Below are 25,853 nucleotides of genomic sequence, written 5' to 3' on the forward strand. Positions count from 1 at the left end.
TGCCACTTGCTAAGGGTTACACATAAGAAAAAACCAATTGTGTCTAGCTAACATAAATTATTGGCAACTCAAACCTTGCAGAAGTTAAACATCACCCATACCTAGGAATTGATTTCAGCCACGGCCTGAAATGGTCAACACATATTAGTCAAATAAGTTCCAAGGCCAACAGGATGAGGGCTCCTAAAGAGGAACATCTACTACTGTAATAGCAATGTGAAATCCATAGCATACAAAACGCTAGTCAGGCCACTACTCGAGTATGGCTCTACTATCTGGGATCCCCACTTCGACACAGACATTAAGAAACTTGAACAGGTCCAAAATCGGGCTGCCAGATTCACAGTTCGTGATTACAGCCGTGAATCCACTGCATTACTGCAATCCTAGGAAACCTCAACTGGGAATCACTCCGGGACAGAAGGACTAAATCTCGTTTAACATCCGTCTACAAAGAAACACATGGTTTAACACCTAACAATTATCTCAACTCATGCACCGGTACAACCACAAGATCATCTAGTAGCCAGCATACATATAAACAAATCCGTGCCCACAAAGACTGTTACCGGTTCTCATTATATCCCAAGACCTTGCCAGAGTTGAACCTACTTCCCCAAGACATCCGTACTGCACCTGACCTTAAGTCATTTAAGGCTGCGCTAGACTCCATCAACATCCACCAAGCGACATTACAACAACTAATGGTTTGCCAAGCTGCGTTGCGTTTAGACCCCTACCCGACGTACGACGACAACCTCACCTGAGACCAATACAGATACAGGTACATTACAACAAAACACTTTGGAAGTGAAACTAAAAGTCAGTGCCATCCGATTTGTAAAGAAAGTAATATAAATTTGACATTGCATTTTCGTACGAAAACGCTAAAAATGTAGTTGTCAACTAGTGGACACCAACTACACACTATGCACCATACACCTGCAACCTACATTGGGAGACATCCAGATCCAGAGCTGCAAAGTGAGTGAGTGTTGTTAAAATGAATGTTGCATGTTGTCTTCCTCCATAAACATGTTTTACTTTTATAATCAACAATCTAACCCAACACAATTTAAGGAGCCAGTAGTAGTACTAGTTAGTCAGGTAAAATTCAAGCGAATAACCCAGGTACCTTCATGCAAATCACTTCAATTCAATAAACACTTTCCAATTTCCATAGTTGATTCCTGGGGGGAGCAGAGGAGAGCACACGTTTTGCTTTTCGGGAATTCCAAAGAAAGACTTTCTCTTTAGGGCACCACCTTCACAAACTCTGTAGCACGCAACATACAGGCATATAGTTATATACGTCCAGGTCAACTAGCTGTGGACGACGCTTTTGCGACGACGGACGAGAGAGCATGCAGTGTACATGTACGTTATGTATGCGTGTATGTGTATGGTATGGTCTATGCTGGTACTCAGTTATTTTTGCATTGGCTTAACACAGCGACGTGAAGAGTACCAGTTATATAGTGAGTAGAGTAGAGTAGAATCCTACTCGTACATGTACCATAGGAAATCTCTTCGCATATCTTGCACCAATTGGTCTCAGGCCGTGTCCGAATGGGAGACTTTCCGGGACAATAGAGGGCAGCAGACTTACCGGGTAAATCCATTGTTCTCAGAACTATGCGCATGTTCAGAACTACGTAAACAATGGAAATTTACCCGGTATGTCTGCTGCCGCCTAGCGTTGGAAAGTCTCCTATTGGCGACTTCGGCTACAGCTACGGCTAGATCGCGCACGTCTGCCTATTCTTCAACACTGGCAGACGCGCTGATCTAGCTGTAGGCCGAAGTCGTCGTTTCGGACACGGCCTCAGTTTGGTTACAATGAGATGGAATGGAATAAAATCAAGATGGCCACACCGTGATAAAGGTTTTTAAAATCAATTCCAGTCACTCTTATTTCCAAGAAATTAGTTTCAAATTGTATTGTTTTGCTGTCAAGTCCAGAGTCACAAACATGGAGTCCAAGTCCAAAATCCAAGGCCAGATTAGGCAGATAGTTAAGGCCAATTCAAAAAATGTCCGAGTCGGAGATTGTCAAAAACTCTGTAGACACAAATAAATGACCATCTGAAATACCGTAACTTGCGTAGTGCCCATCAACTTTAAAGCCAGTATTCCTTTAATAACCAGAACAATGAGTTAATAAAATAAAATCTAAATTATATGTAATAATATACCACACACAAAACTTGTGATATTGGTGGAACGAAATATCACGTCATCCCTTTTTGCCAAGTATACTGCAAAAATGTTATTAAAATTTAATATTTGAGTCCTTTATGGATTATTATAGGATGCTTCGACACAAAGAGGTGATGACTTGTGTTTTCGGTTGCTTTAGTTTAATTTTGGTTCAGCACGCATCAAAGGTCTTTGGGTTAATTTCGTTCTCCAGCCCCTGTCAACTTCCCTGTTGGTCCAACCATGGAGGACTTGTACACGTATAAGTCTACATTACAAAGGATACAAATTCCTGCTCAATCATGCTCACAGTTTATGTTTATTATTAGCAATAGACTTGCGCAGCCAATTGTGAATGAACCTACCCTTATGTCTTGATTTTAAATACCATTCGTGTTTTAATCAAACAACAAAAGTTGAATTTTTCAATGTCATTGTCAATAGCATGAGTTTATTTTCAGGAGGGAGAGTAGTATGGGTAAAAACCAAAATGAACATAGTAAAGGGTTGTTAATACCTTTTCAAAAAATCAACAAACTATGACTTATTGTATAATATTCACAGGTAAGGTTTGCGATGACACCATAATTATGTAAATCTCTTTTGAGTAGTGGTCTTTCTAAAAGAATCATTGGAAACAACAACTCAACATTTTGATCAGTTTGATCTTATCGTCTTCACTACTCAAAAGAGATTTACACATGGTGTTGCCGCCAATCTCACCTGGTTGTACTCCTACCATGCAAAGTGTCAAATCCTTCTTATTATTATTCTTTCAAGTTTATATCTCTTGGGAACTCCTTATAATTTAGCCTGTCTTGGGAGAAAGGGCAATTCCTACAGTTCCGCTGAAGACTTTATGTATTACGCTTTCTGCTTTGTTGCCTTTTACCAAGAGTGGCTTGTTTTTAGCCTTGTTTTGGGGCCGACTTGCACAATATATAAAACTTTATACAATTTGATTGTGTCTTCTGTACTCTGTTTTGCTCCTTGAGAAGTCAATATCTTATGAACCCCTTGCAACATTGATACATGTGGCTGCCATCTGCTGTGCTCCAATTCTTTTGAGTCAAACTGCTTCAAACGACAATGGTTATTATATATAACACGCAGGGACATACTAAACCTAAATGGCCGCAGCGTCAAGATTATTGTGATTATGCAGTCAGGTGAATAATAAACAATTTGCCCTTTCCCCTCCCTCAGAATCAATGTTACTTGAGCCATTTAGCCCGGTCCCCATGATAGGGAGACCTCTTGTGTACCCCTTTTCAGTTCTGTTCCTGGTCTCCATAATTGAGTGAATATGAAATCAGATTACAATTTTGAGGGTCATATGCACGACTCGCAGACCGTGGGACATTCACTGTCATGCCCTCAGTGGCAGCGCTATTTTGGGATTGGGACATGCCTCCCCCGCCCCTACATTCTCTTCCCCCCTTCCCAACTCCAACCTATATTTTGTTTCCCTGATGGCTGAAACTACATTCAATTCCTAATTATCAAGCAAGATATCTTCCTACTTGAATCTGATTTCCAGGTTGTTTTTTTTTCACTTAGAAAAAAACAGCAAAAAGGGTAATTAAGTAGTCTGAAAAAGTCTTGTCTCGCCTAATTCCATTCCCGAAATATTTTCATGTTACTCAAAAGAAGTGTCTTATAACTATAACAGACCCCAAAATAGTCTTCAAACGGTAAAATAAATAATCTAGTCACCAAACAATGCAGGTCATTAAAGAACAACGAGAGTCATAAAGCCAACGAGTTAAAATTCATAAAATCAAGTGAGATACTGAATTAAGTTAACCCTTCCCCATAGAAAGTTTTTTAAATGTGTACATGTACAAATGTATTTGAAAAAAACATTTCAAATTAAATAAAACAAAAAGAAGAACAAAACTGCAATCAATGGATGAGCGATATCTTGTTAAATCTTCATCAAACAATCATGATGTCTGAAGTCTTCAACCGGATAAGGACTAATTGTTTCAATGTATCACTGGAATAAAAAGCAAAGAACAAGATTCATTGAGGAACAATAATGAGTTTAACATCTCTAATGATGAGTTTAATAATAACAACTTGGAGACTGTTTAGTTAGACATTACGCTGAAATTTTACTTTGTTCGTATGTTTCCAAAACAGTTGTGAAAGGTTGAGGAATGGTCCAAGTATGCTAGATGACGTCAGGGTTAATGATTTTGTTAGGTGCCCCGATCTCTAGGATACATATGGGCCAATATCTGGGCCACATATTACCCATATGGGTAAATATATGGGCCATGGGGTAACCTATGTGGAAGTGGAAGTGTCGTGGCCGAGCGGTTAAGAGCACCAACTCAAACTCTGGTGTTTCTGATCAGCAGAGTGTGGGTTCGAATCCCAAGCCGTGGTCGTCCTTTGGATGGGACGTAAAGCCATTGTTCCCATGTGTTGTGTAACGCATGTTTTCGAAAAGAGAAGGGGTTCGCCCCGGTGTTCCTGGCTGTGACTGCTGTATGCGCCGTAGCACCTTGTAAATACCTACAAGCTGCTAAATAATTGGGTCTCAAAATTCATCACTGCAATTACCTATCTTTCTGAAAGTTTGTATATACTCAGCGCCTTGAGTATCTTGTTTGGTAGATACGTGCGCTATATAAGACTTCGATGTTATATTATTATAACTATATGGGCCACATAATTAAGGGCCCCCACTGGATCCTGCACACTAGATTAAAATGGCCCCTGTATGGGTTTGACGAGACACCCCCTATGGGATACATCAGGGGCCCATCTGGGGAAAAGCAAACCTGGGTAAACCCGTATGGGCCTACCTGTGATTCGTATGGGCCACATGGGCCAATGTGAGGGGTTCATGTAGGTGGCGCACATATATAGGGCCTATTTGGGGAAAAAACCCTGGGTTAACCCATTTTGGCCTACCTGGGATTAATATGGGCAATCTGGGCCAATGTGAGGGGTTCATGTGTGTGGAGCACATAAAATATGGGAGCCAATGTGGGCTAGCCCAGATAACGTTATAGTTTATAAAAAACAACATATAATGTTGTAGGTTAGTCTATATGAAAATTTAAATTTATAGTTAATACTATTTTTGTTTTTTACCCATATACACCAATGTGTGTTGGCACACTTACCCGAGTAAGTAAAATGCATGTACTATATATTTAGCCCAGAAACTGAAGATTTGGACGATGATCACGGGTAACAGTTTTTTCAATAAAAACTGATTATTTTAATTAGCATGTTTCAAAGACAACGTCTTATTGTTGAATATCATACAAAACGACTACAACTTTAAATAGCTAAATTTCACTAAATCGTTGTAAAAATTATGAAAACAAATATTTCAATACAATGTCGCACAAATATGCATTTTGTCCGTATGGGTGGGCCCACGTCTTACCCATATCATACCCATATGGGTAACTGCATATTCTACCTCAAGCTTGCAAAGATCATTCCTATGCGATAACCAAATAAACCTTTTCAAATCACTGACCACAAGAGATAGCCTTATTTTGGTATTTTCATAATGTTTGGAAAAATAAAATTAAAGGAAAAACAAAAAATTAACATTAACAAAATTAAAAAAACTATAGACGCAAAGCAATGATATCAACCCCCTAATGGCCGCGGTCCCCCACGGCTGAGCTGAGGTCTTTCTTTTAATTATCTTGGCCCAGGTCTTTCCAATATGACTCCGGTATGTTGCTAGCCTTTCTGCACGCACATGTATGGGACCTTCCATTACTATTTCCCTTTACTCATTAGTCCTTTGCTCATCAGCCACTTATGTGAATGCCCACATGTTCGTCACATGATACCGATGAGGGCTTTGCATTATTCTGCCAATTATGGGCTAGTCCATGTTTCACCATGTGGAACCCATATAGGTTAATGCATATGGGATTGCCCACAGTTTTCCCAAATGATACCCTATAACAGTGCCTATTTGCCCGAACTGGCTAGCCCATGCTTTCCCCAAATGATACCCATATGGGTCACTGCATATATTCTTCCCGTATGGGATTGCCCACAGTTTTTCCAAAAGAAACCCTATGACAGTGCCTAATTGCCCATACGGGCTAGTCCATGCTTTTCCCTCGTATGATACCCATATGGGCTACTGCTTATTCTGCCCACATTTTCTCAATGTGACACTGACACTGCATACTTTGCCTTATAAGGATTACCCTCGTTTTCCTCATGTGATACCTATATGGGCAACTCCATATTCTGCCCATAATGGGATTGCCCACCTGTTACCCCCTTTTATAAAAATATTGATGAATAAAAAACCATTAATAACTGTATACCCATAGGGGCCTTATGAATTCTGCCCATATGAGATTGCCCACATGTTCCTGATTTTGAGACACTCCATATTTTGCCAATATGGGCTAGCCCATATGGGCCCCATAATGGGAATATTCCCCATAACCCACACCCATACGGGTACCCGTTAGGATGGCACACAGGAATACATTATTTCTTGCTGAATTACAAATAGATACATAAGCTGTGGCATTTTGTCGGAAAAACATATATTTCAATACAAAAGGTTGTATCTTCTGCATTTTACTCCTTTCTAACTTCTTTCAAACATAAGGCTTACATTTCATATCAAAAAATACACTGTTATGTTGTCATTTAGAGTATGAGAAAGACTCACTTTTGTCACCTACTGAATGCTCCATAACTATTGGTTGTTTGCTATCTTCTTGTTCATCCACTAGTTGTTCATTGTCAACTGGTTGTTCAATAACTGCAAAATATGCAATATGCCTTAGAATGACTTAGAAATCAAGGAGGCAAAACTGTTTTATTGATAACAACAATAATAAGAGCAGTACAAGCAGTTATCATGAGAGGAAAAGCAAAGAGGGTTGGCGAAAAATGATGTCTTTTCGGAAAAAATAACTTGGCTTTGAAGACTTTAATAATATAAACACTATTCTTTTGCCACAAATTTGCGAAGCAAGTGCTAGCCTTGCTCAAGGCAGTCGAATTATTCACTCCAAAAAAAGACCGCCGCTGTATAAAAAAAACACCCGTATTCACTGTGCGTAACATCGCACGACACGATGCCCCCGTACACTATCCGCATGCGGAGACCGCCAGGCCGACAGCCTCGTAGGGTCTGTGTTGAAGCCACTGACCTCATTACTACAATAAGCGAAGAGTTCCCACGGTCAGCTCATTACCATAATGCCCGCAAAAGACGAGACATGTCTACATCACACACCACCACCACGGATGCTCAGCAAGCATGATAGGCGTGCGTGATTGGACGTCAAAATGAATAATTCATTTGCCTCACATCCTGTGTTGTCTGATAGGTCTGACGAAAGATATACATATTCATGGCTGCATACTAGCATATCCGAGAGCCCCCCCCCCCCAAATTTTTGCCACTATTGGAAATTTTTCAATACAACACATTAAACCCGGAATTTACAGACCCGACAAGGCTGTCGACCTGACGGCCTCAGAATGCGGTTAGTGGTACGAGTGCGGATGACTTGTGTGCACAGCAGTCGTACGATGTGACAGTGTGTATACGGGTAGGTCATGCGGTGTGATCGCACGCACCACGCTCAGGGTATACGGGTGGGTTTACAGCGGCGTCTTTTCGGAGCGAATAATGCGACTACCTTGAGCAAGGCTAAGGAAGTGCAAGGGATATGTTTTTGTGAAAATATTGATTCACCTTTTCTACAATTTGTTGTTAAACGTCAAAAACATTGGTCTTTGCCGAGTTTGGTTTGCCTGCTCTTGGTGTCCCCAAGTGGATGATGTGCCCCACCTATTTTCCCTTCTATTTTTTTTGCTTTGACCTTAAAACAATAGAATTGGTATCTGGGAACTGTTTCTAGCCAAGTCACAAATAAAAACAAGCTGTGGCATTTATGTCACAATAGCGTGAAATTCCCTGGTCTTGGGTTTTGCAGTTTGATTTGTAAACTCGACACTTTTTCATCAGCACCATAGGGCAGGTGTTTGGCGTTTCATATCTTTTCATTCCAACTTGAAGAGAACGCGTAATAGCAACTTTATTTTACTGTTATTGGAAAGATGCACACTTTCTTTCCAGCAACCATTATAAACGGTGTCTGCTCGTGCTCCCTTTAACTCACTGTAACTGTTGCGCCTGAACTTATTTATGAGAAACAAGACAAGCGGGTATTTTTTGTATTAATCATGTTGAACCTCATTTAAAGCTTTACCTTGTGACATGATACAGTGGCAAGATTCATTGTTACAATCCATTAGTTTAAACTCTGCATTATAGTTGTATGCCTTGCAAGAATCACACCAGTCCAAGAAACACCTGGGACATATCAACCCAGGCTGTGGTGGTGGGGGAATTGGACACGCAGGTTCCGCACACCTCCCCCAAAAGTTTGTTGGGCAGAATGTATCTGAAAAGAAACATTAAGATGACAACCTCAGTTCCAAAGAGCGACCTATAATCAGCAAAATAATAGACCAGGGGTCGATTTCACAAAGAGTCTTATTTCGAGTTAAGACGAGTTAATGGGACTTTTCTTAAAGGCAGTGGACACTATTGGTAATTACTCAAAACAATTATTGGCATAAAACCTTTCTTGTTGACGAGTAATGGGGAGAAGTTGATGGTATAAAACATTGTGAAAAACGGCTCCCTCTGAAGTGCCATAGTTTTCAAGAGCGAAATCAACCATCTAAACGCACACAACTTCGTGTGACAAGGGTTATTTTTCTTTCATTAGTATCTCCCAACTTCGACGACCGATTGAGCTCAAATTTTCACAGATTTGTTATTTTATGCACATGTTGACATACACCAACTGTGAAGGCTATGACAATTACCAATAGTGTCCACTGCCTTTAAGTTTTAATAAAGGTCAACTTCACAAAACCTAGGAAAGGTTGAATGCCTCCCAACTTCCATGGCATCGACACTACACCAGTCCCAACTGAATTTGTGTTCTAAAATATGTATGTACCCATGCAGACAACACGTTTTATAGCTATCCGCTCTAATTTATTTAAGGGTTGATGCTTTTGGGGGACAACGAAGGAAGGCAGCTAGCTTTATAAGAAGAGAAATTGTTTTCAAACAGGTAAAACGTGTTGGATACATTCAATGACGGAGACGTCTCGAGAAAATATCGCTTCACCTGGCTTGTCCTCACCCAACTGTTTGGAAGGGGTAGTCAACAGACCTAGCATTAAACATCGATGACTATACCAATAACATCTTGAAGAGTCTAAAGTAAAGAGGGTTTTTTTTTAAACACTCTAACTTTTGAAAAATTAAACCTAATATAACTCAATTTTTATGCTCTTAAGTGAATTGTTCCACTCTTGCGTCTTACCACTTTCCACAGGGTTGTTTCCACAGTCCACCTTGTTACCATTGCAGTTGTAGAAGACAGTGTGGCATTTTCCACAGTGACTGATCTTACATTTAGCACCAGGGTGGTTCTCACATGTTGCTCTCTGGCACAAGTCATCTGGACAGTCTAGTTGCAATGTATTGACTTCATCACCGCAAGCTGATATTGCTGTACAGAGAATGCAAACAAGTTATGACTCTTTACAATTGCCATCAATTTAAACATCTATTAGTTAAAGTTGATATCAACAACACTGGTTGACGTTAATAGGCAAGACTTACGCTCTTCACACACAAAACCATTAGGACCAAAATCCCGAGGGCAGCATTCTTCTGGTTGGACAATCCATCGGCAGAACATAGGAAGAACTCCTTTTGGAGGATCTTCGCAGGGACCCATTTCTTCACATTTGTTCTTGAAGCCCTCTACAAAAGAAGAACGAGAATTAAAAACATTACATCATCGGTCCTGAAGTACATTGGAAAAAAGGGAAAAAAACATTAGCCTATATTGATTGATACATACAAAAGCATGCTTATTACCTTGAAGATAAAAAGCATGAAAAGAATCACAAAAATATGATCTGTGTTCCCCAGTGGTGAAAATAAAGGTTTTGTCTAAGTTAAAATGAGATTATTTATGTTTTGGGATGATATAGACTGTTGAACATTGTTTGATGCAGACACAAAGCTGAAATTATACTCTTAAAATAGAATTAGTTTTTGTCCACACTTATTAAAGCATTCAGTCAACTACCATCTGACAAGCTCATGTTTATATTAACAACTTTGGAACAAGTACATCCCAATCCATAAAGATACTGATAAAAACTATCACTTGCCAATAGAGCAATCCTTGATCTCGTTGTTGTATTTATCATGGAATATCTCAGGAAGACCACACTTTATGCTGCAGTAAGTGGAATGACAAATAGCGTCTGGATATGCTTTACAATGTTGCCCATATGCACAAGGAGGTGAAACACAAGATATGGTATCTGGTAGTGGTGGACAGCTGATCAAATCTGTAAACAAATCAACAAAACACTTTGAAAACAAGGACTATACTGGAAGATACAGGGGTGGATTTCACAAAGAGTTAGGACTAGTCTTATCTCGAGTTAGGATGAGTTACTCGTCCTAACCTAACTTAGCCATACATTTTGTATATCTCCTAGGACTAGTCCTAAGTTAGGACTAGTCCTAACTCTTTGTGAAATCGACCACTGGACACTTTTGGTAATTGTTAAAGACCAGTCCTCTCACTTTGTGTATCTCAACATTTGCATAATAAAATAACTGACCTGTGAAAATTGCGAAGTTGTGAGATAATAATGAAAGAAAAAACACCCTTGTCATACGAAGTTGTGTGCTTTCAGATGCTTGATTTCGATACCTCAATATCCAATTCTGAGGTCTCAAAATTAAATTCGTGGAAAATTACTTATTTCTCGAAAACTGCGTTACTTTAGGGAGCTGTGTCTCATAATGTTTTATACTATCAACCTATCCCCATTACTCATAACCAAGTAAGGTTTTATGCTAAAAATTATTTTGAGTAAATACCAACAGTGTTTGCTGCCTTTACCCAGGAAGTATTCTTAAAGTACATCAATATTTACAAAAGAGTGGAAAATGATATAAATGAAACCATTAAAAAACATTCCACTTGATTTGACTGGGCTATGTGTCCTGCAAGTAAACAAAGCTACTCAATACCACATGCAAGAGCCTTGTCTATCTTATAAGCTTCATTTCTTAGCTTTTTACTGGTCCATCTATTTGGTGTAGTATTTGAAAGCAAATCGTCATATATAAGTATATTCAGAGTGCAGCTACACCATATAATACGTAAAAACAAGTCATAAAATGGACTGAAGTTGTCCGTAATTGGTCTCAGAGCTGAGTTGCACTGATACCTCAAAATAAATACTCAGGCTCTATTTGTATGGTCTTAAGTGATAGTTTAGTCATTTCACCTGTGTTACACCAAAATACTGTGTTTAAAGCAGACATATTGAGAGAAACATAAAAACCGAAACATTGGGATTGCTGTTAAAAGTATGTTTAGAGTTCAGATTGCTTCAACAGAAACTTACCCGAAAAATCCTTGTTGCATTCCTCAATGGCTGTGCCACTATCATCAAAGAACTTAGTAAAGCATCCTCCACAACGACTGATGATGCATTTAGCTTCAGGGTGACTCTCGCAGGTTGCCTTCAAACACAGATCATCAGGACAAGATTCTGGGACACTCACAGCGATTGGGCATTTAGAAAGAGCTGGAAAATACCACAAACAAAAAATAGTTAAAAAAAAAAAAATATAAAAACATTATTTATTGCCTTTTTTAAGTTCTTACGTGACTTACCAAAATGGGGTTAGTGGATGCTTCTCCCTTCTTACTGGAAAATAACAATTGATCAATTAGACCTTGGAACTTAATCCCACATCTTTGGTAGGCTGCTCCAAACGTGGATCAACGTTAAATCTTTCACACTTTGTCACAATTGTTTAAAAGGTTTCAATGTTGATTCTTGTGCAAGCTGGTATTGCTTTATTACCCAAAACGAGATTAACTTTGTAATTTTTTGAAGAACTTGAGGCCCGGATCTCACTTTTAAATACTTCTAGAAAGTTACCATTTGATTGTAGGCCTATAGCAGAGAGCCTTAAACATGTCTCCCGCCTTTAATTTGTGACAGTCAACAAGGTGCTCTAACAAAGGCCTTATGTATAGGGAGTTTAATGATATCAAAGAAAATCCCCAAAGAGTATAGAACTTTTCGCAAATACCGGGGCGCGCGCGTAAAGCTTGGAATTAGGTGCATTGTGGTCCAGCTGGTATCCAAATTTGATCCATATCTATCCCACAATGCACCTCATTCAACAGTCTGCGCTTGCGCATTGGTATTTGCGATAAGGTCTATGATACAAACTTACATTCTTCACACACCATACCATCAGCACAACATTCCCCTGGTAAAACAATCGATCGGCACAGAGGGGGGAGCTTGGTTCTTGCCAATTTGCAACGCACAGTTGAACAGTCTAGCTTGGAAGATGGATCTAGCAACATTTTAGAATTTTGATTATTATTATTGATATTTAATGGGCCACTTCACAAAGTACAATATTTGCAAACAAAAGTTTATCTACAGGAAAACAATAAACAAAACCGGTACAGATTATACTATAGGCATCAGGCTAAATAGAAACTAAAGTACTGGTCCTGGATGAAGATTACTGACGGCAAGGTTTGGATACAATAAGCATGCAACAAGGAACATAATAATGAGAGATGAGGGTAAGAACAGATAATGGGGTTAGAGAGGGAACAGGTAATGGGGTAGGGAGAGGAAACAGGTAATGGGGTTAGAGAGGGAACAGGTAATGGGGTAGGGAGCGGGAACAGGTAATAAGGTAGGGAGAGGGAACAGGTAATGGGATAGGGAGATGGAACAGGTAACGGGGTAGGGAGAGGGAACAGGTAACGGGGTAGGGAGAGGAAACAGGTAATGGGGTAGGGAGAGGGAACAGGTAATGGGGTAGGGAGAGGGAACAGGTAATGGGGTAGGGAGAGGGAACAGGTATTGGGGTAGGGAGAGGGAACAGGTAACGGGGTAGGGAGAGGAAACAGGTAATGGGGTAGGGAGAGGGAACAGGTAATGGGGTAGGGAGAGGGAACAGGTAATGGGGTAGGGAGAGGGAACAGGTATTGGGGTAGGGAGAGGGAACAGGTAATGGGGTAGGGAGAGGAAACAGGTAATGGGGTAGGGAGAGGAAACAGGTAATGGGGTAGGGAGAGGGAACAGGTAATGGGGTAGGGAGAGGGAACAGGTAATGGGGTAGGGAGAGGGAACAGGTAATGGGGTAGGGAGGTAACAACTGAGATTTTCTAGCATCTTTGAAATCTACTCACTTTGTTCACCTACGGTATGTTCAATAACTAACTGTTGTTCACTATCTTCTTGTTCACTATCCACTAGTTGTTCAGTATCAACTTGATGTTCAATACCTCCCATATCTGTCATATTTAGAATATCAGAACGACTTAGAAATCAAGGAGGCAAGGATGTTTTATTAATAATTGATAACAGCAGTTCAAGCAGTTATCATGGAAGGAGGAGCAAACATGGTTGACAAAAAGATTGTGCCAATTCGGAAAATAAATAACTTGGCTTTGAAGACTTTACTCATATTCCAAAGAGTGTTTAATATGTTGTTATAGTTCTTCCATAGTTTCAGTTATGTTTAGTTTTGCGTTTAACAGTTCCATACACTATTGTTTTGCCACAAGTTTGCAAAGCTAGTGCAAGGGGTATGTTTTGTGAGATGATGTATTTTTCTTCAAGAATTGGGAAAAACCTTGATAACACTTCTGTAATTGATTGGTTTTTATTAAATCTGACCAACCAATGCTTAACCGAGCTGGTTTTCATAATGTTTGGATAAGGTTCAGTATGAACTGGTTTTTCAATACCTACCATATCTGACATATTTAGAATATCAGAACGACTTAGAAATCAAGGAGGCAAAGCTGTTTTACTAATAATGCTAAAAGCAGTGCAAGCAGTTATCATGAGAAGAAATGCAAAGAGGGTTGACAAAAAGGATGTCTTTTTCGGAAAAAATAACTTGGCTTTGAAGACTTTACTCATATCCCAAAGAGGGTTTGATATGTTGTAAGTTCTTCCATAATTTCATTTGATGTCTTCGTTTAGCTCATGTTTAGTTTTGTGTTTAACAGTTCCAAACACTATTCTTTTGCCACAAGTTTATAACACTTCTCTAATCGATTGGTTTTTATTACATCTGATTCACCAGTGCATGACGGAGTTTGGTTTTCTTACTTTTTGGATGAGTTTGGTGTGCCCTACTGGATTGTGTGCCCCACAATGAGAAAGATGCTGTTGTATAAACATGATGTCGTTAACACTGACTTTCTTGCATCTATGATTTCTACTCACTTTGTTGACCTACTGAATGTTCCATAACTATTGGTGGTTCACTATCTTCTTGTTCACTAACCACTGGTTGTTCAATATCAACTGGTTGTTCAGTACCTGCAAAATATGCAATATTTAGAATATCAGAATGACTTGGAAATCAAGGAAGCAAAGATGTTTTATCAGTAATGATGAATGCAATTCAAGCATTTATTGTGAGAAGAAAAGCAAAGAGGTTTGACAAAAAGGACTTGGCTTCAAAGACGTTTTTTATTTTCAAAAGAGACATGAATTTGTTTTCTTCCAAAAATTCATTTGATGTCTAAGCTCAAGTTTTGTGTTTGTACAGTTCCTAAACACCTTTCTTTTGCCACAAATTTGCAAAGCTAGTGCAAGGGATTAGTTTTTGTGCATAATGTTGATGTATTTTTCTTCAATTTTTTTAATCCTCAATAACACCTCTAATTAATTGTTTTTTATTTTAGGTCTGACCCACAAATGCTTGGCCGAGTTTGATTTGCCTACTCTATGGATGGGATTTGTGTTCAAAAGAGGATTGTGTGCCCCACCTTATTTTCAATATATTTTTCCGCTTTGCCATTTAAGCAAAAGTATTGACAACTGGGACTTGTTTCTAGCTAAAACTCAAACACTTTTTCGTACACAACAATAAGGCACCCCAGGTGTTTGGCATTCCAGATCTTTTCATTCCACCTTGAAGACAATGCATAATTAAGAGCAACCTTGTTTAATTTTACTGCCATTAAAAAGACAAAAACCTTTTCTTTCCAAAACCATTGTAAACTTTGTCTGTCGTGATCCCTTTAACTCACTGTAACTGTTGCGATAGAACTTATTTATGAGAAACAAGACAAGCGGGTATTTTTTGTATTAATCATGTTGAACCTCATTTAAAGCTTTACCTTCAATTAACATTGTACATTGGCAAGGTTCTTTGTCACAATCCATTAGTTTAAACTCTGCATCAAAGTTATATGCCTTGCAAGAATCACACCAGTCCAAGAAGCACCTGGGACATATCAATATCAACCCAGGCAGTGGTAGTATGGGGAGGGGACACGCAGGTTCTGAACAACGCCCCCATTCATTTCGTGGGCAGTATGTATCTGAAAAGAAGTATTAAGATCAGAATCAAGTTATTTTGAAACCATGTAGTTCTGGTCTTCAAAGAAATGACCCCGAGGTCAACTTCACTGACCCAGTTCATTCACTGTCAGTTTTCTTTTTGATTAATCACTTCTGATTTTAAGTTTAATTTAACTATATAAATCATTTTAAAAACAAATGCCCCTTCCTAAGAAAAAATGTTTTTATTTTTATGAAGTCTTGTATTTGAGCTTGCCTAATAGCCTGCCCAAGTTTCTGTTACAATTTGGTTGAAACAACAGCATTGTTTTAAACAACAAATAAAACTAAAATTAATAAATTAAAACTATGAGTCAATGTTGTCTTTTTGAAATGCTTATCACCAAGCTGTATGCAGCATAGTTGAAACACCAAAATTTCAAAGAGCCACCTCACAAATAATTTAACAGACTAGGGGTCGATTTTTTACAAAGAGATTAGGACACGTCTTATCTTCGGACGAGTTACTACATTATTATTAGTATTATTATTATGAATAAGACTTCAAAAAAGGTAACTTAAATACAGGGTAACTAGAGGAGCGGGATTAGACAAAAGGGTACAGGACAGGACAGGTATACAAATGTTGACTTTTCGAGTGCTATGGTTTAAACTCTGACTTAATAACGTATACATGTAACTCAATTTTTGTGCTCTAAAGTGCATGTTACCACCCTTGTGTCTTACCACTTTCCACAGGGTCGTTTCCGCAGTCCACCTTGTTACCATCGTTGTCGTAGAAGACAGTGTGGCATTTTCCACAGTGACTGATCTTACATTTAGCACCAGGGTGGTTCTCACATGTTGCTCTCTGGCACAAGTCATCTGGACAGTCTAGTTGCAATGTATTGACTCCATCACCGCAAGCTGATATTGCTGTACAGAGAATGCAAACAAGTTATGACTCTTTACAAATGCCATCAATTTAAACATTTATTTGTTCTGAGACTATCCCACTGTCTCTGCGTAGCTTTAAGATATCAACAATCTTGGTTAATGTGAATAGGCAAGACTTACGCTCTTCACACACAAAACCATTAGGACCAAAATCCCGAGGGCAGCATTCTTCTGGTTGGACAATCCATCGGCAGAGAGAGTTATCAGGAAGAACGCCTTCTGGGGGATCTTCGCAGGGACCCATTTCTTCACATTTGTTCTTGAAGCCCTCTACAAAAGCAGACAAGAATAAAAGACATTTACATCATTGGCCCGGAAGTCAGTGAAAAATGAGAAAAGACTATGGCTATGAAAATCAATAAAAAAGTATTGATACACTTATCACCTTGTGGTAAGAAAAGCATGAAAAGAATCAAGAAGTTTGTGATGTACCTCAGTTGTGAAATTTAACTGTTTTTGTCTAAGTTTACCTGAGATTGTTTATGATTTGTTGCAGACACAAAACTAACAACATACTCTGAAAATATCATTAGTTTTTGTACACACTTAAAGCTTATAAACAACTTTGGAATATGTACGTCTCATTCCATAAGATACTGATAAAAATCATCACTTGCCAATAGAGCAATCCTTGATCTCGTTGTTGTATTTATCATGGAATATCTCAGGAAGACCACACTTTATGCTGCAGTAAGTGGAATGACAAATAGCGTCTGGATATGCTTTACAATGTTGCCCATATGCACAAGGAGGTGAAATACACCAAAAGCTTAATGGGGGTGGTGGACACATCTCGGTTTTATCTGTAATCAAATAATCAAAACACTTTGAGAACCAGGACGTTCAATTGCACCACATGCTTAGAAACAACCAAGACTACTTAACACACATAAACAGTGGGAAAATACAGAAATTATATCAATTTAAAGAAAGGCCACTGATTGCTTCACTGCACCGTGTGTCCTGCAAGTAAAGGAGCCTTTTCTATTTTATTAGCTCTATTTTTTAGCTTTTTTGTACTGGTCCGTTTATTTGGTGTGGTATTTGAAAGAAAACTGTCATTTATAAGCAATTCAGACTGCTACACCATATTAGCTCTATTTTTTAGCTTTTTTACTGGTCCGTTTATTTGGTGTGGTATTTGAAAGAAAACTGTCATTTATAAGCAATTTAGACTGCTACACCATATAGTATGTAAAAACAAGTCATAAAATGGACAAAAGTTTGTCCATAATTGGTCACAGAACTGAGTTTCACTGGTACCTAAAAACACCCAAGCTCTATTACTATGGTCTAAAGTCGTCTATCCCTCTATATTAATTATGTATTTACACCAGTGCAGTCATTTCATTTTTGTTAAACCAAAAATACTGTGTCTTAAGCAGACGTACTGAGAGAAACATACAAACACCAAAACATTTGAATTGCTTTTGAATTTTGTTTGAGTGTCTAGATTGCTTCAACAGAAACTTACTGGCAAAATCCTTGCTGCATTCCTCAATAACTGTGCCACTATCATCAAAGAACTTGGTAAAGCATCCTCCACAGCGACTGATGATGCATTTAGCTTCAGGGTGACTCTCGCAGGTTGCCTTCAAACACAGATCATCAGGACAGGATTCTGGGACACTCACAGCGATTGGGCAATCAGAAAGAGCTGGAAAATACCACAAAAAAAAAAATAACATAAACAGTATTTAAAAACTTCTGCCAAGTTACCACTTGGTTGTATAGCAGAGAGGCGTAAACATTTCTCCCGCCTTTAAATCATGATAATCAACAAGGTGTTCCAACAAAGGCCTTATGTATAGGGAGTTTAATGATATCAAAGAAAATCCCCAAAGAGCATGATACAAACTTACGTTCTTCACACACCATACCATCAGCACAACATTCCCCTGGTAAAACAATCGATCGGCACAGAGGCGGGAGCTTGGTTCTTGCCAGTTTGCAACGCACAGTTGAACAGTCTAGCTTGGAAGAGGGATCTAGCAAAATTTTAGAATTTTGATTATTATTAGTGATATTTAATGGGCCACTTCACAGAGTACAATATTTGCAAACAAAAGTTTATCTACAGGAAAACAATAAACAAAACAGGTACAGATTATACTATAGGCATCATGCTAAGTAGCAACTAAAGTACTGGTCCTGATTTAAGATTACTGACGGCAAGGTTTGGATACAATAAGCATGCAACAAGGAACATAATAATGAGAGATGAGGGTAAGAACAGGTAATGGGGTAGGGAGAGGGAACAGCAGGGAGTTAGGAATAGAGACAATTCCCATTTCAAGCTGCGGGCCAGGATTAACAAAAGTGTACTAAAACACTGCGAACCGAAACTCTTTCAATCCAATCTATGACTTGGACATTCAATGGAGGAAATGCTGTCAGTCGGTTTCAATTCTTTTGAATATCAAAAATGAATAGTAGATAATGATGAAAGCATTAAAAGCATTAACCGTGAAAAGAAAAGAAGGTTGCCAAATTTGATGATTCTTCATTTTGTTGAAAAATGTAACTTCAGAACTTGGCTTTGAAAACTTAAAAGCTATCCAAAAGAGAGTTGAAAATTCTGTTCTTCAACATTTTCATTGATTTATTGGCTTAGCTCATGGCTTAACAGTTGCCTTGAAACATTACTTGTTTGGAATTAATTTGCAAACAAAAATAGTGTTATTTTTCTTTCTTAAGCATTGTGTTGCACTTTTCTACATTTTGTTTTCAAAATCATCAATAACACGAAAATGTCTAATATTGTTATTAGTTTGTTCTACTTTTTTTTGTCTGGTCCAACAACTCTTGAATGAGTTTTGTTTTCGCACTCTTGGGTTGGGTTTGATGTGCCCAAGGCGTTTATATGGTCTGCCTAATCAATGTTCTTTCTACTGTTTGCCGTTGGCCCATAACACGATAGTATTTGGCACCAGGCAATAATTGTTTCATGCTGACTCACACAAAAACACAATCTGTGGCATTTTGTAACAAAACAGAATAAACTTCAAGTCTTTTTTGTGTTCTTTTAGTCTCAGAACAAAATTTTCTGCAATATGCTCCTTTCTAAGTTCTTGGTTTTGCCGAGGTAACAACACCGAGGGCAAAAACGATGAGATTTTCTTGCATCTTTGAAATCTACTCACTTTGTTCACCTACTGTATGTTCTATAACCAAAGGTTGTTCACTATCTTCATGTTCACTATCCACTAGTTGCTCAGTTTCAATTGGTTGCTCAATACCTGCAATATCTGTCGTATTTAGAATATCAGAACGACTTAGAAACCAAGGAGGCAAAGATGTTTTATAAATAACAATAATGATGGAAAGAGTACAAGCATTTATCATGAGAAGAAAAAGCAGAGGAATGACAAGCATTTAATGCGTCTCTAATTTTTTACTAACAAAAATATAACTTGGCTTTGAAGAGTTAGTTCAATGTTATCCAAGAGGAGTTGAATAATTTGTTCTTCGATGGTTTCATTTGGTGTCCTTGCTAAGCTCATGTTCAGTTTTGTGTTTTACAGTCCCAAAACATTTTCTAAATTGTCATAAATGTTTCATTCTAGTGCAAGGGTTCTCTATTTTTCATTAGGTCTGGTCAACCAATTGTAGCGGCGGTGCCGATCGACCGGTAGGGGGCGCCAGCACGAATCGATTTCAAGTTAGACACTCAGGGGCTATCAACGTTATACAAAAGTATTAGAGCTGTCATCTTGTAATACACACTGATTTCAATTAGACACTCAGGGGCTATCAACGTTATACAAAAGTATTAGAGCTGTCATCTTGTAATACACACTGATTTCAAGTTGGACACTCAGGGGCTGTCTACGTTATACAAAAGTATTAGAGCTGTCATCTTGTAATACACACTGATTTCAAGTTGGACACTCAGGGGCTATCAACGTTATACAAAAGTATTAGAACTGTCATCTTGTAACACACACTGATTTCAAGTTGGACACTCAGGGGCTATCAACGTTATACAAAAGTATGGGAGCTGTCATCTTGTAATACACACTGATTTCAAGTTAGACACTCGGGGGCTATCTACGTTATACAAAAGTATTAGAACTGTCATCTTGTAATACACACTGATTTCAAGTTGGACACTCAGGGGCTATCTACGTTATACAAAAGTATTAGAACTGTCACCTTGTAATACACACTGATTTCAAGTTGGACACTCAGGGGCTATCTACGTTATACAAAAGTATTAGAACTGTCATCTTGTAATACACACTGATTTCAAGTTGGACACTCAGGGGCTATCAACGTTATACAAAAGTATTAGAGCTGTCATCTTGTAATACACACTGATTTCAAGTTGGACACTCAGGGGCTATCAACGTTATACAAAAGTATGGGAGCTGTCATCTTGTAATACACACTGATTTCAAGTTGGACACTCAGGGGCTATCTACGTTATACAAAAGTATTAGAGCTGTCATCTTGTAATACACACTGATTTCAAGTTGGACACTCAGGGGCTATCTACGTTATACAAAAGTATCAGAACTGTCACCTTGTAATACACACTGATTTCAAGTTGGACACTCAGGGGCTATCTACGTTATACAAAAGTATTAGAACTGTCATCTTGTAATACACACTGATTTCAAGTTGGACACTCAGGGGCTATCAACGTTATACAAAAGTATTAGAGCTGTCATCTTGTAATACACACTGATTTCAAGTTGGACACTCAGGGGCTATCAACGTTATACAAAAGTATGGGAGCTGTCATCTTGTAATACACACTGATTTCAAGTTGGACACTCAGGGGCTATCAACGTTATACAAAAGTATTAGAACTTTCATCTTGTTTTACCATGTGTTTTACCAGACCCCTGCCAATGATAAAATCATATCGATATATATTGGTGTCATTTTAGTCTCAGAACAAATTGTATCTTTGTTTTTCTGAATTATGCCTCTTTACAACTCCACCATTATTCAACCTTAAAGATTGTGTTTATAAACACACTTGTGTGGGTGTGTTTTGTTGTTATTTAGCCTAACGAACTCTACTTATGTAATAAATATGAAGGCCTTAAAGGAACACGTTGCCTTGGATCGGACAAGTTGGTCTATGGAAAGCGTTTAAAACCGTTTTGTTATGAAATGCATATGGTTAGAAAAAAATGTTTTAAAAGTAGAATAACAAAGTTTTGACTCCCATAAATGGCCGACCGTGTTTGTCGACGAGGTAAAACGAAAACCACGCAATTTCAAAGCATATTTGTGTAGATCATTGTATTCTACTTTTCCAACATCTCTTACCTTTCTAACATTTCTAACCATATCGATTTTATAACAAACGGTTACAGGACGCTTTTCAAAGACCAACTCGACCGATCCAAGGCAACGTGTTCCTTTAACACTGACTTTATTGCCTCTTTGATTTTGTGTACTCATTGGGTTTATTTTGACTGGTTTTTACATGCCCCTCTTTTACGTCACCTAATGCTTGACCAATGTTTAATACCTTCAAAGCTACTTAAGCTTAATGATTTTAATGGAAATGCTTTATTAACTTGTTTATAGTGCGTTTGTTCACGATTTAATTGTAATTTTGATATGTGCATTTTGACTTCTGCATTTTTCAAATAATCGATTCAAAAATCAGGCCCCAACCTCTAGGTTTTGAAAAACTGAAAACACTTCTGCCAGTGACATCGGCGTCAAAATGATAAAGTTTTGGCGTAATGTCTAGGAGTTTTCTTTGTTCTACCTGCACGCCGTGTAACAAATTAGCTATACAAATTGCAGCTCCCAACTATATTTGACGTAACATGAGTGATTACGTAACGGACCTTTTCGCAAGTCTTTCAGAAAAGCGCTGGATAAAGGGTATTCGAAATGCTCGTCTCTTTACACAAACAAAATATATTTTAAGTCATATGACTCGTTTTCCTTATTGGCTGAAAACATTTTATATGTAATTCAGCAGGTCTTTTAACAATACCTGGTTGTTCAGTATATCCTGCTTGATTGATGTCTGTTGGTTGATCAATCTCTTCTGGTTGATCAATGACCTCATGTTGATTGGCTCCTACTGATTTTCTACGTTCTCGCTTTACTGCTGGTGGGTATTATAGAACAAAGTTATGGGGTAGGGGTTTGACTGAGACACCTTTAACAAAGTTACCAATCGAAAACTTCATGAACTTAGTCACAATTTCAAAGGGCGAGTTTCGCCCTTGTTTTTTAGTTGAAAAGGTAAAACATTTCCAAGTGATCTTGTGTAAAAGGAAAAAAGCTATCAATAAGTATGAACTAGCTTGCGGGTAAAACTTGTGCAAATCTCCTTTGTGTGAGTGTCTTTTCTGAAAAGGTGAAGAAGCAAAGACAAGTGAAAATGTAGTTGCTACCCCCCCCCCCCCCTTCATAGCATAAAACAAATGTTTGGCAATGGGTGATGGGGACCTTTCAGGGGTTAGGGCAAAGTCGGGGAGCAGCCACGAGCTTAAAGACACTGGACACTATTGGTAATTGTCAAAGACCAGTCGTCTCTCTTGGTGTATCTCAACATATATGCATAAAATAACAAGCCTGTGAAAATTTTGCTCAGCTAGACGTTGAAGTTGCGAGATAAAAATGAAAGAAAAAACAACCTTTGTCACACGAAGTTGTGTGTAATCAGATGCTTGATTTCGAGACCTCAAAATCTTATTCTGAGGTCTCCAAATCAAATTCATGGAAATTTACTTCTCACAATGCTTTATTCTATCAACCTCTCCCCATTACAAGTGTATATCAAGTAATGTTTTATGGTAAAAATTATTTTGAGTAATTACCAATAGTGTCCAGTGTCTTTAATGGTAACTGCTGTCTGTTGGTTTGAAAAGTCTTACATTCACAGCCATTACTTGTATTTAAAACTATTTTTAAGGTATAATGTTTTAAAAGTATGTCCTCTGGATTACGTTCATGAATCTAAAATAACATTATATGAGCACTTGTTTAAACTTTATTGAAGTCCTTTATTGAATGGATCTTTAGGGTCACTTTAATAAGATTGGATTAATTATCTTTTGAGATGGACATAATTATTTCTCAGGACAATTTGAACAGGTTCTCACATTTAAACCATGTCAGCTTCGAAGTCAAGTTGTCATAATAATCACAACTGTAGATAGTTCCCAGCTTTGAGCTGTATCGAGCATTCTAATTTGTCTAAGCATCTCATTAGTGAAATTTGAAAAGTTTGTTTGAGATCTGGGCTAGATTTTATTTTCAGCAGTGATGCATAGTGCGTATTGCTCTAATCAAAATAAGACCAATATGAATATTTAAAACAACCTTGACGTCATCAAGGTACAGCTTTGTTCTTTTCATTCAAACGATTGTCAGTAATTCTGCTTGGCATTCTACTATTTGCTTTGTTCAATTAGGAAAGTAAGTACATAGAGAAGAGAAAAGGAGTTTAACTTAAGGTACACTGAAATAATGGCTTTAATGACCCAGAGATTCTCTTAGCAACTATTTCCTTCCCTCAATACAATATTTTGCTCAATGGAAATAATCATATTTTGTTCCCTAGCGATGATGTTTCATCTTCTCAGAATAACTCATTCCGTTCCTTCAAATCAATATTTCAAGGGAACAGAATTTTTTTTGAGGGAACCGTTAAGTAGTTTGAAAATAATTTCAAGGAATAACATTTAATTATTTCTGGGAATGAATTGAGTGAACATAATTATGTTTCGAGGGAACATAATTATTTTAGTATCTTTTTAATATTTGTTTTTCACCTGTCATGGAATTCAATTTTATCAACAAAAACAAAAGATTGAAACACTTTCCTTTTATTTACAAAAGAACTAATCTTTGACTCTTACTGCAATCATACTCTGGACAGCATTGGTCCTCTGTTCGAGGCCTCACATGGCAGATTTCAAAGGGCGAGACTGGAGGGTGATGGACGCAATCTACAACTGCACACACAGGGATACCATCAATGCAGACGCAAGGATCACATTTTCCCAAAAAATATTCCTCTCTATGCTTACGCGTGTTTCCATTGGCATCAATACATGGTTTGTTAGATGGAGCTGCAAGTAAATCATCAAACAGAGAATACAAAACTTGTTTTGCTGCAAATCACCAGTTTGTTCCAACATAAAAAGTAATAAGACCGTTACTTACGGGAAACTGCAGTTATATATCTGCAATGGTTCTTATTGTCAAATTTTATCAGATGTGTTCTCAGTTATGAGCAAAATTTTAAAACAACTTACCCTCTTCGCAATCATATTGTGGGCAACAATCTTCTTCAGTTCCTGGTCGTATTTTACATTGTGTACCCTCACCTACTAAAAAGATAGAACACCCACTGGAATAGCAAGAAAGAACACCATTGCTACACTGACAGTCCGGCCCGCATTTACCCTCTTTCCATTTCTCTCCGTCAGCATACTTCTTTCCCTCCTTGTCGACGCAGTGATTTTCCACTAAAAAAAAAAGAAACAAAAAGTTACCTACAGTGACAGTCTAGTTCAAGAAAGAAAACAAAACACTTGCTGGAACAAAACATAGAACAGGACTGCACATGTCCTCTCCACAACAAGCCATCACACTGTTTATATCAAATCTGTGTTGGTATATTCTTTACTGTGGGTAAATTTCAATACAATTGAAATTTGCTTTTCATTCATAGGCCTCATAGTTTGTTCAAACATAAAAAGTAATAAAAACGTTACTGTAGGGAAACCGCAGTTATATATCTGCAATGGTTCTTATTTTCAAATGTTATCAGATGTGGTTGGAGATGTGAGCAAAAATAAAAACAACTTACCCTCTTCACAATCATATTGTGGGCAACAATCTTCTTCAGTTCCTGGTCGTACTTTACATACTGAACCCTCAAGTACTTCATAGATTGGACACGATGTGGATTTGCAAATATGACTGAAACCAGTCAAACACTCACACTGTGCGCATCCATCTTTCCATTTCTCTCCCTCAGCATACTTATTTCCCTCCTTGTCAACGCAGTGACTTCCCACTTAGAGAGGGAAATAAAGCGTTACCAACAGTGAAATTTCCATAGTTTAAGAAGAAGAAAGAGTCGGAATATATAGATGGAATAACAAATCGAACGATACTTAAAGGAACATTACAGAAATGGTTTTGCTAGCACAAAAGTTGCTGGCAGTGTAAGCATTTTATGTAATCCACCATAAACTGACAAACTTGTGGAAGTGCTAGATCTATCGGTCATCTGGATTATAACGAGAGAATGGTGAAAAACCGCTTACACATTTTGCACT

General features: G+C 38.1%; 1 protein-coding gene across 5 annotated transcripts in view; it reads right to left on the reverse strand.

Annotated features, from left to right (window-relative positions):
- Window positions 1-3,732: 3,732 nt before the first annotated feature.
- Window positions 3,733-25,853, reverse strand: part of LOC117303778 (kielin/chordin-like protein) — a 41,938-nt gene continuing 19,817 nt past the window's right edge. For 2 of the 5 annotated variants that reach the window (XM_033788132.1, XM_033788131.1), the window contains 21 exons: window positions 25,379-25,588; window positions 24,822-25,034; window positions 24,423-24,635; window positions 22,547-22,663; window positions 19,722-19,826; window positions 18,441-18,566; window positions 18,053-18,235; window positions 17,196-17,381; window positions 16,699-16,848; window positions 16,369-16,557; window positions 15,459-15,662; window positions 14,557-14,652; window positions 13,509-13,613; window positions 12,530-12,655; window positions 11,686-11,868; window positions 10,429-10,611; window positions 9,869-10,012; window positions 9,567-9,755; window positions 8,433-8,627; window positions 6,878-6,970; window positions 3,733-4,198 (listed from right to left, as the gene is read on the reverse strand). In XM_033788132.1, the coding sequence (XP_033644023.1) occupies window positions 4,188-4,198; window positions 6,878-6,970; window positions 8,433-8,627; window positions 9,567-9,755; window positions 9,869-10,012; window positions 10,429-10,611; window positions 11,686-11,868; window positions 12,530-12,655; window positions 13,509-13,613; window positions 14,557-14,652; window positions 15,459-15,662; window positions 16,369-16,557; window positions 16,699-16,848; window positions 17,196-17,381; window positions 18,053-18,235; window positions 18,441-18,566; window positions 19,722-19,826; window positions 22,547-22,663; window positions 24,423-24,635; window positions 24,822-25,034; window positions 25,379-25,588 (3,221 nt within the window). In that variant the 3' untranslated portion in view covers window positions 3,733-4,187. The remainder of the gene's footprint in view (window positions 4,199-6,877; window positions 6,971-8,432; window positions 8,628-9,566; window positions 9,756-9,868; window positions 10,013-10,428; window positions 10,612-11,685; window positions 11,869-12,529; window positions 12,656-13,508; window positions 13,614-14,556; window positions 14,653-15,458; window positions 15,663-16,368; window positions 16,558-16,698; window positions 16,849-17,195; window positions 17,382-18,052; window positions 18,236-18,440; window positions 18,567-19,721; window positions 19,827-22,546; window positions 22,664-24,422; window positions 24,636-24,821; window positions 25,035-25,378; window positions 25,589-25,853) is intronic. The other 3 variants (XM_033788130.1, XM_033788133.1, XM_033788134.1) reach the window with 3 other exon arrangements.

This window comes from Asterias rubens, chromosome 20 (assembly GCF_902459465.1).
Source record: "Asterias rubens chromosome 20, eAstRub1.3, whole genome shotgun sequence".
Classification (NCBI taxonomy): Eukaryota; Metazoa; Echinodermata; class Asteroidea; order Forcipulatida; family Asteriidae; genus Asterias; species Asterias rubens.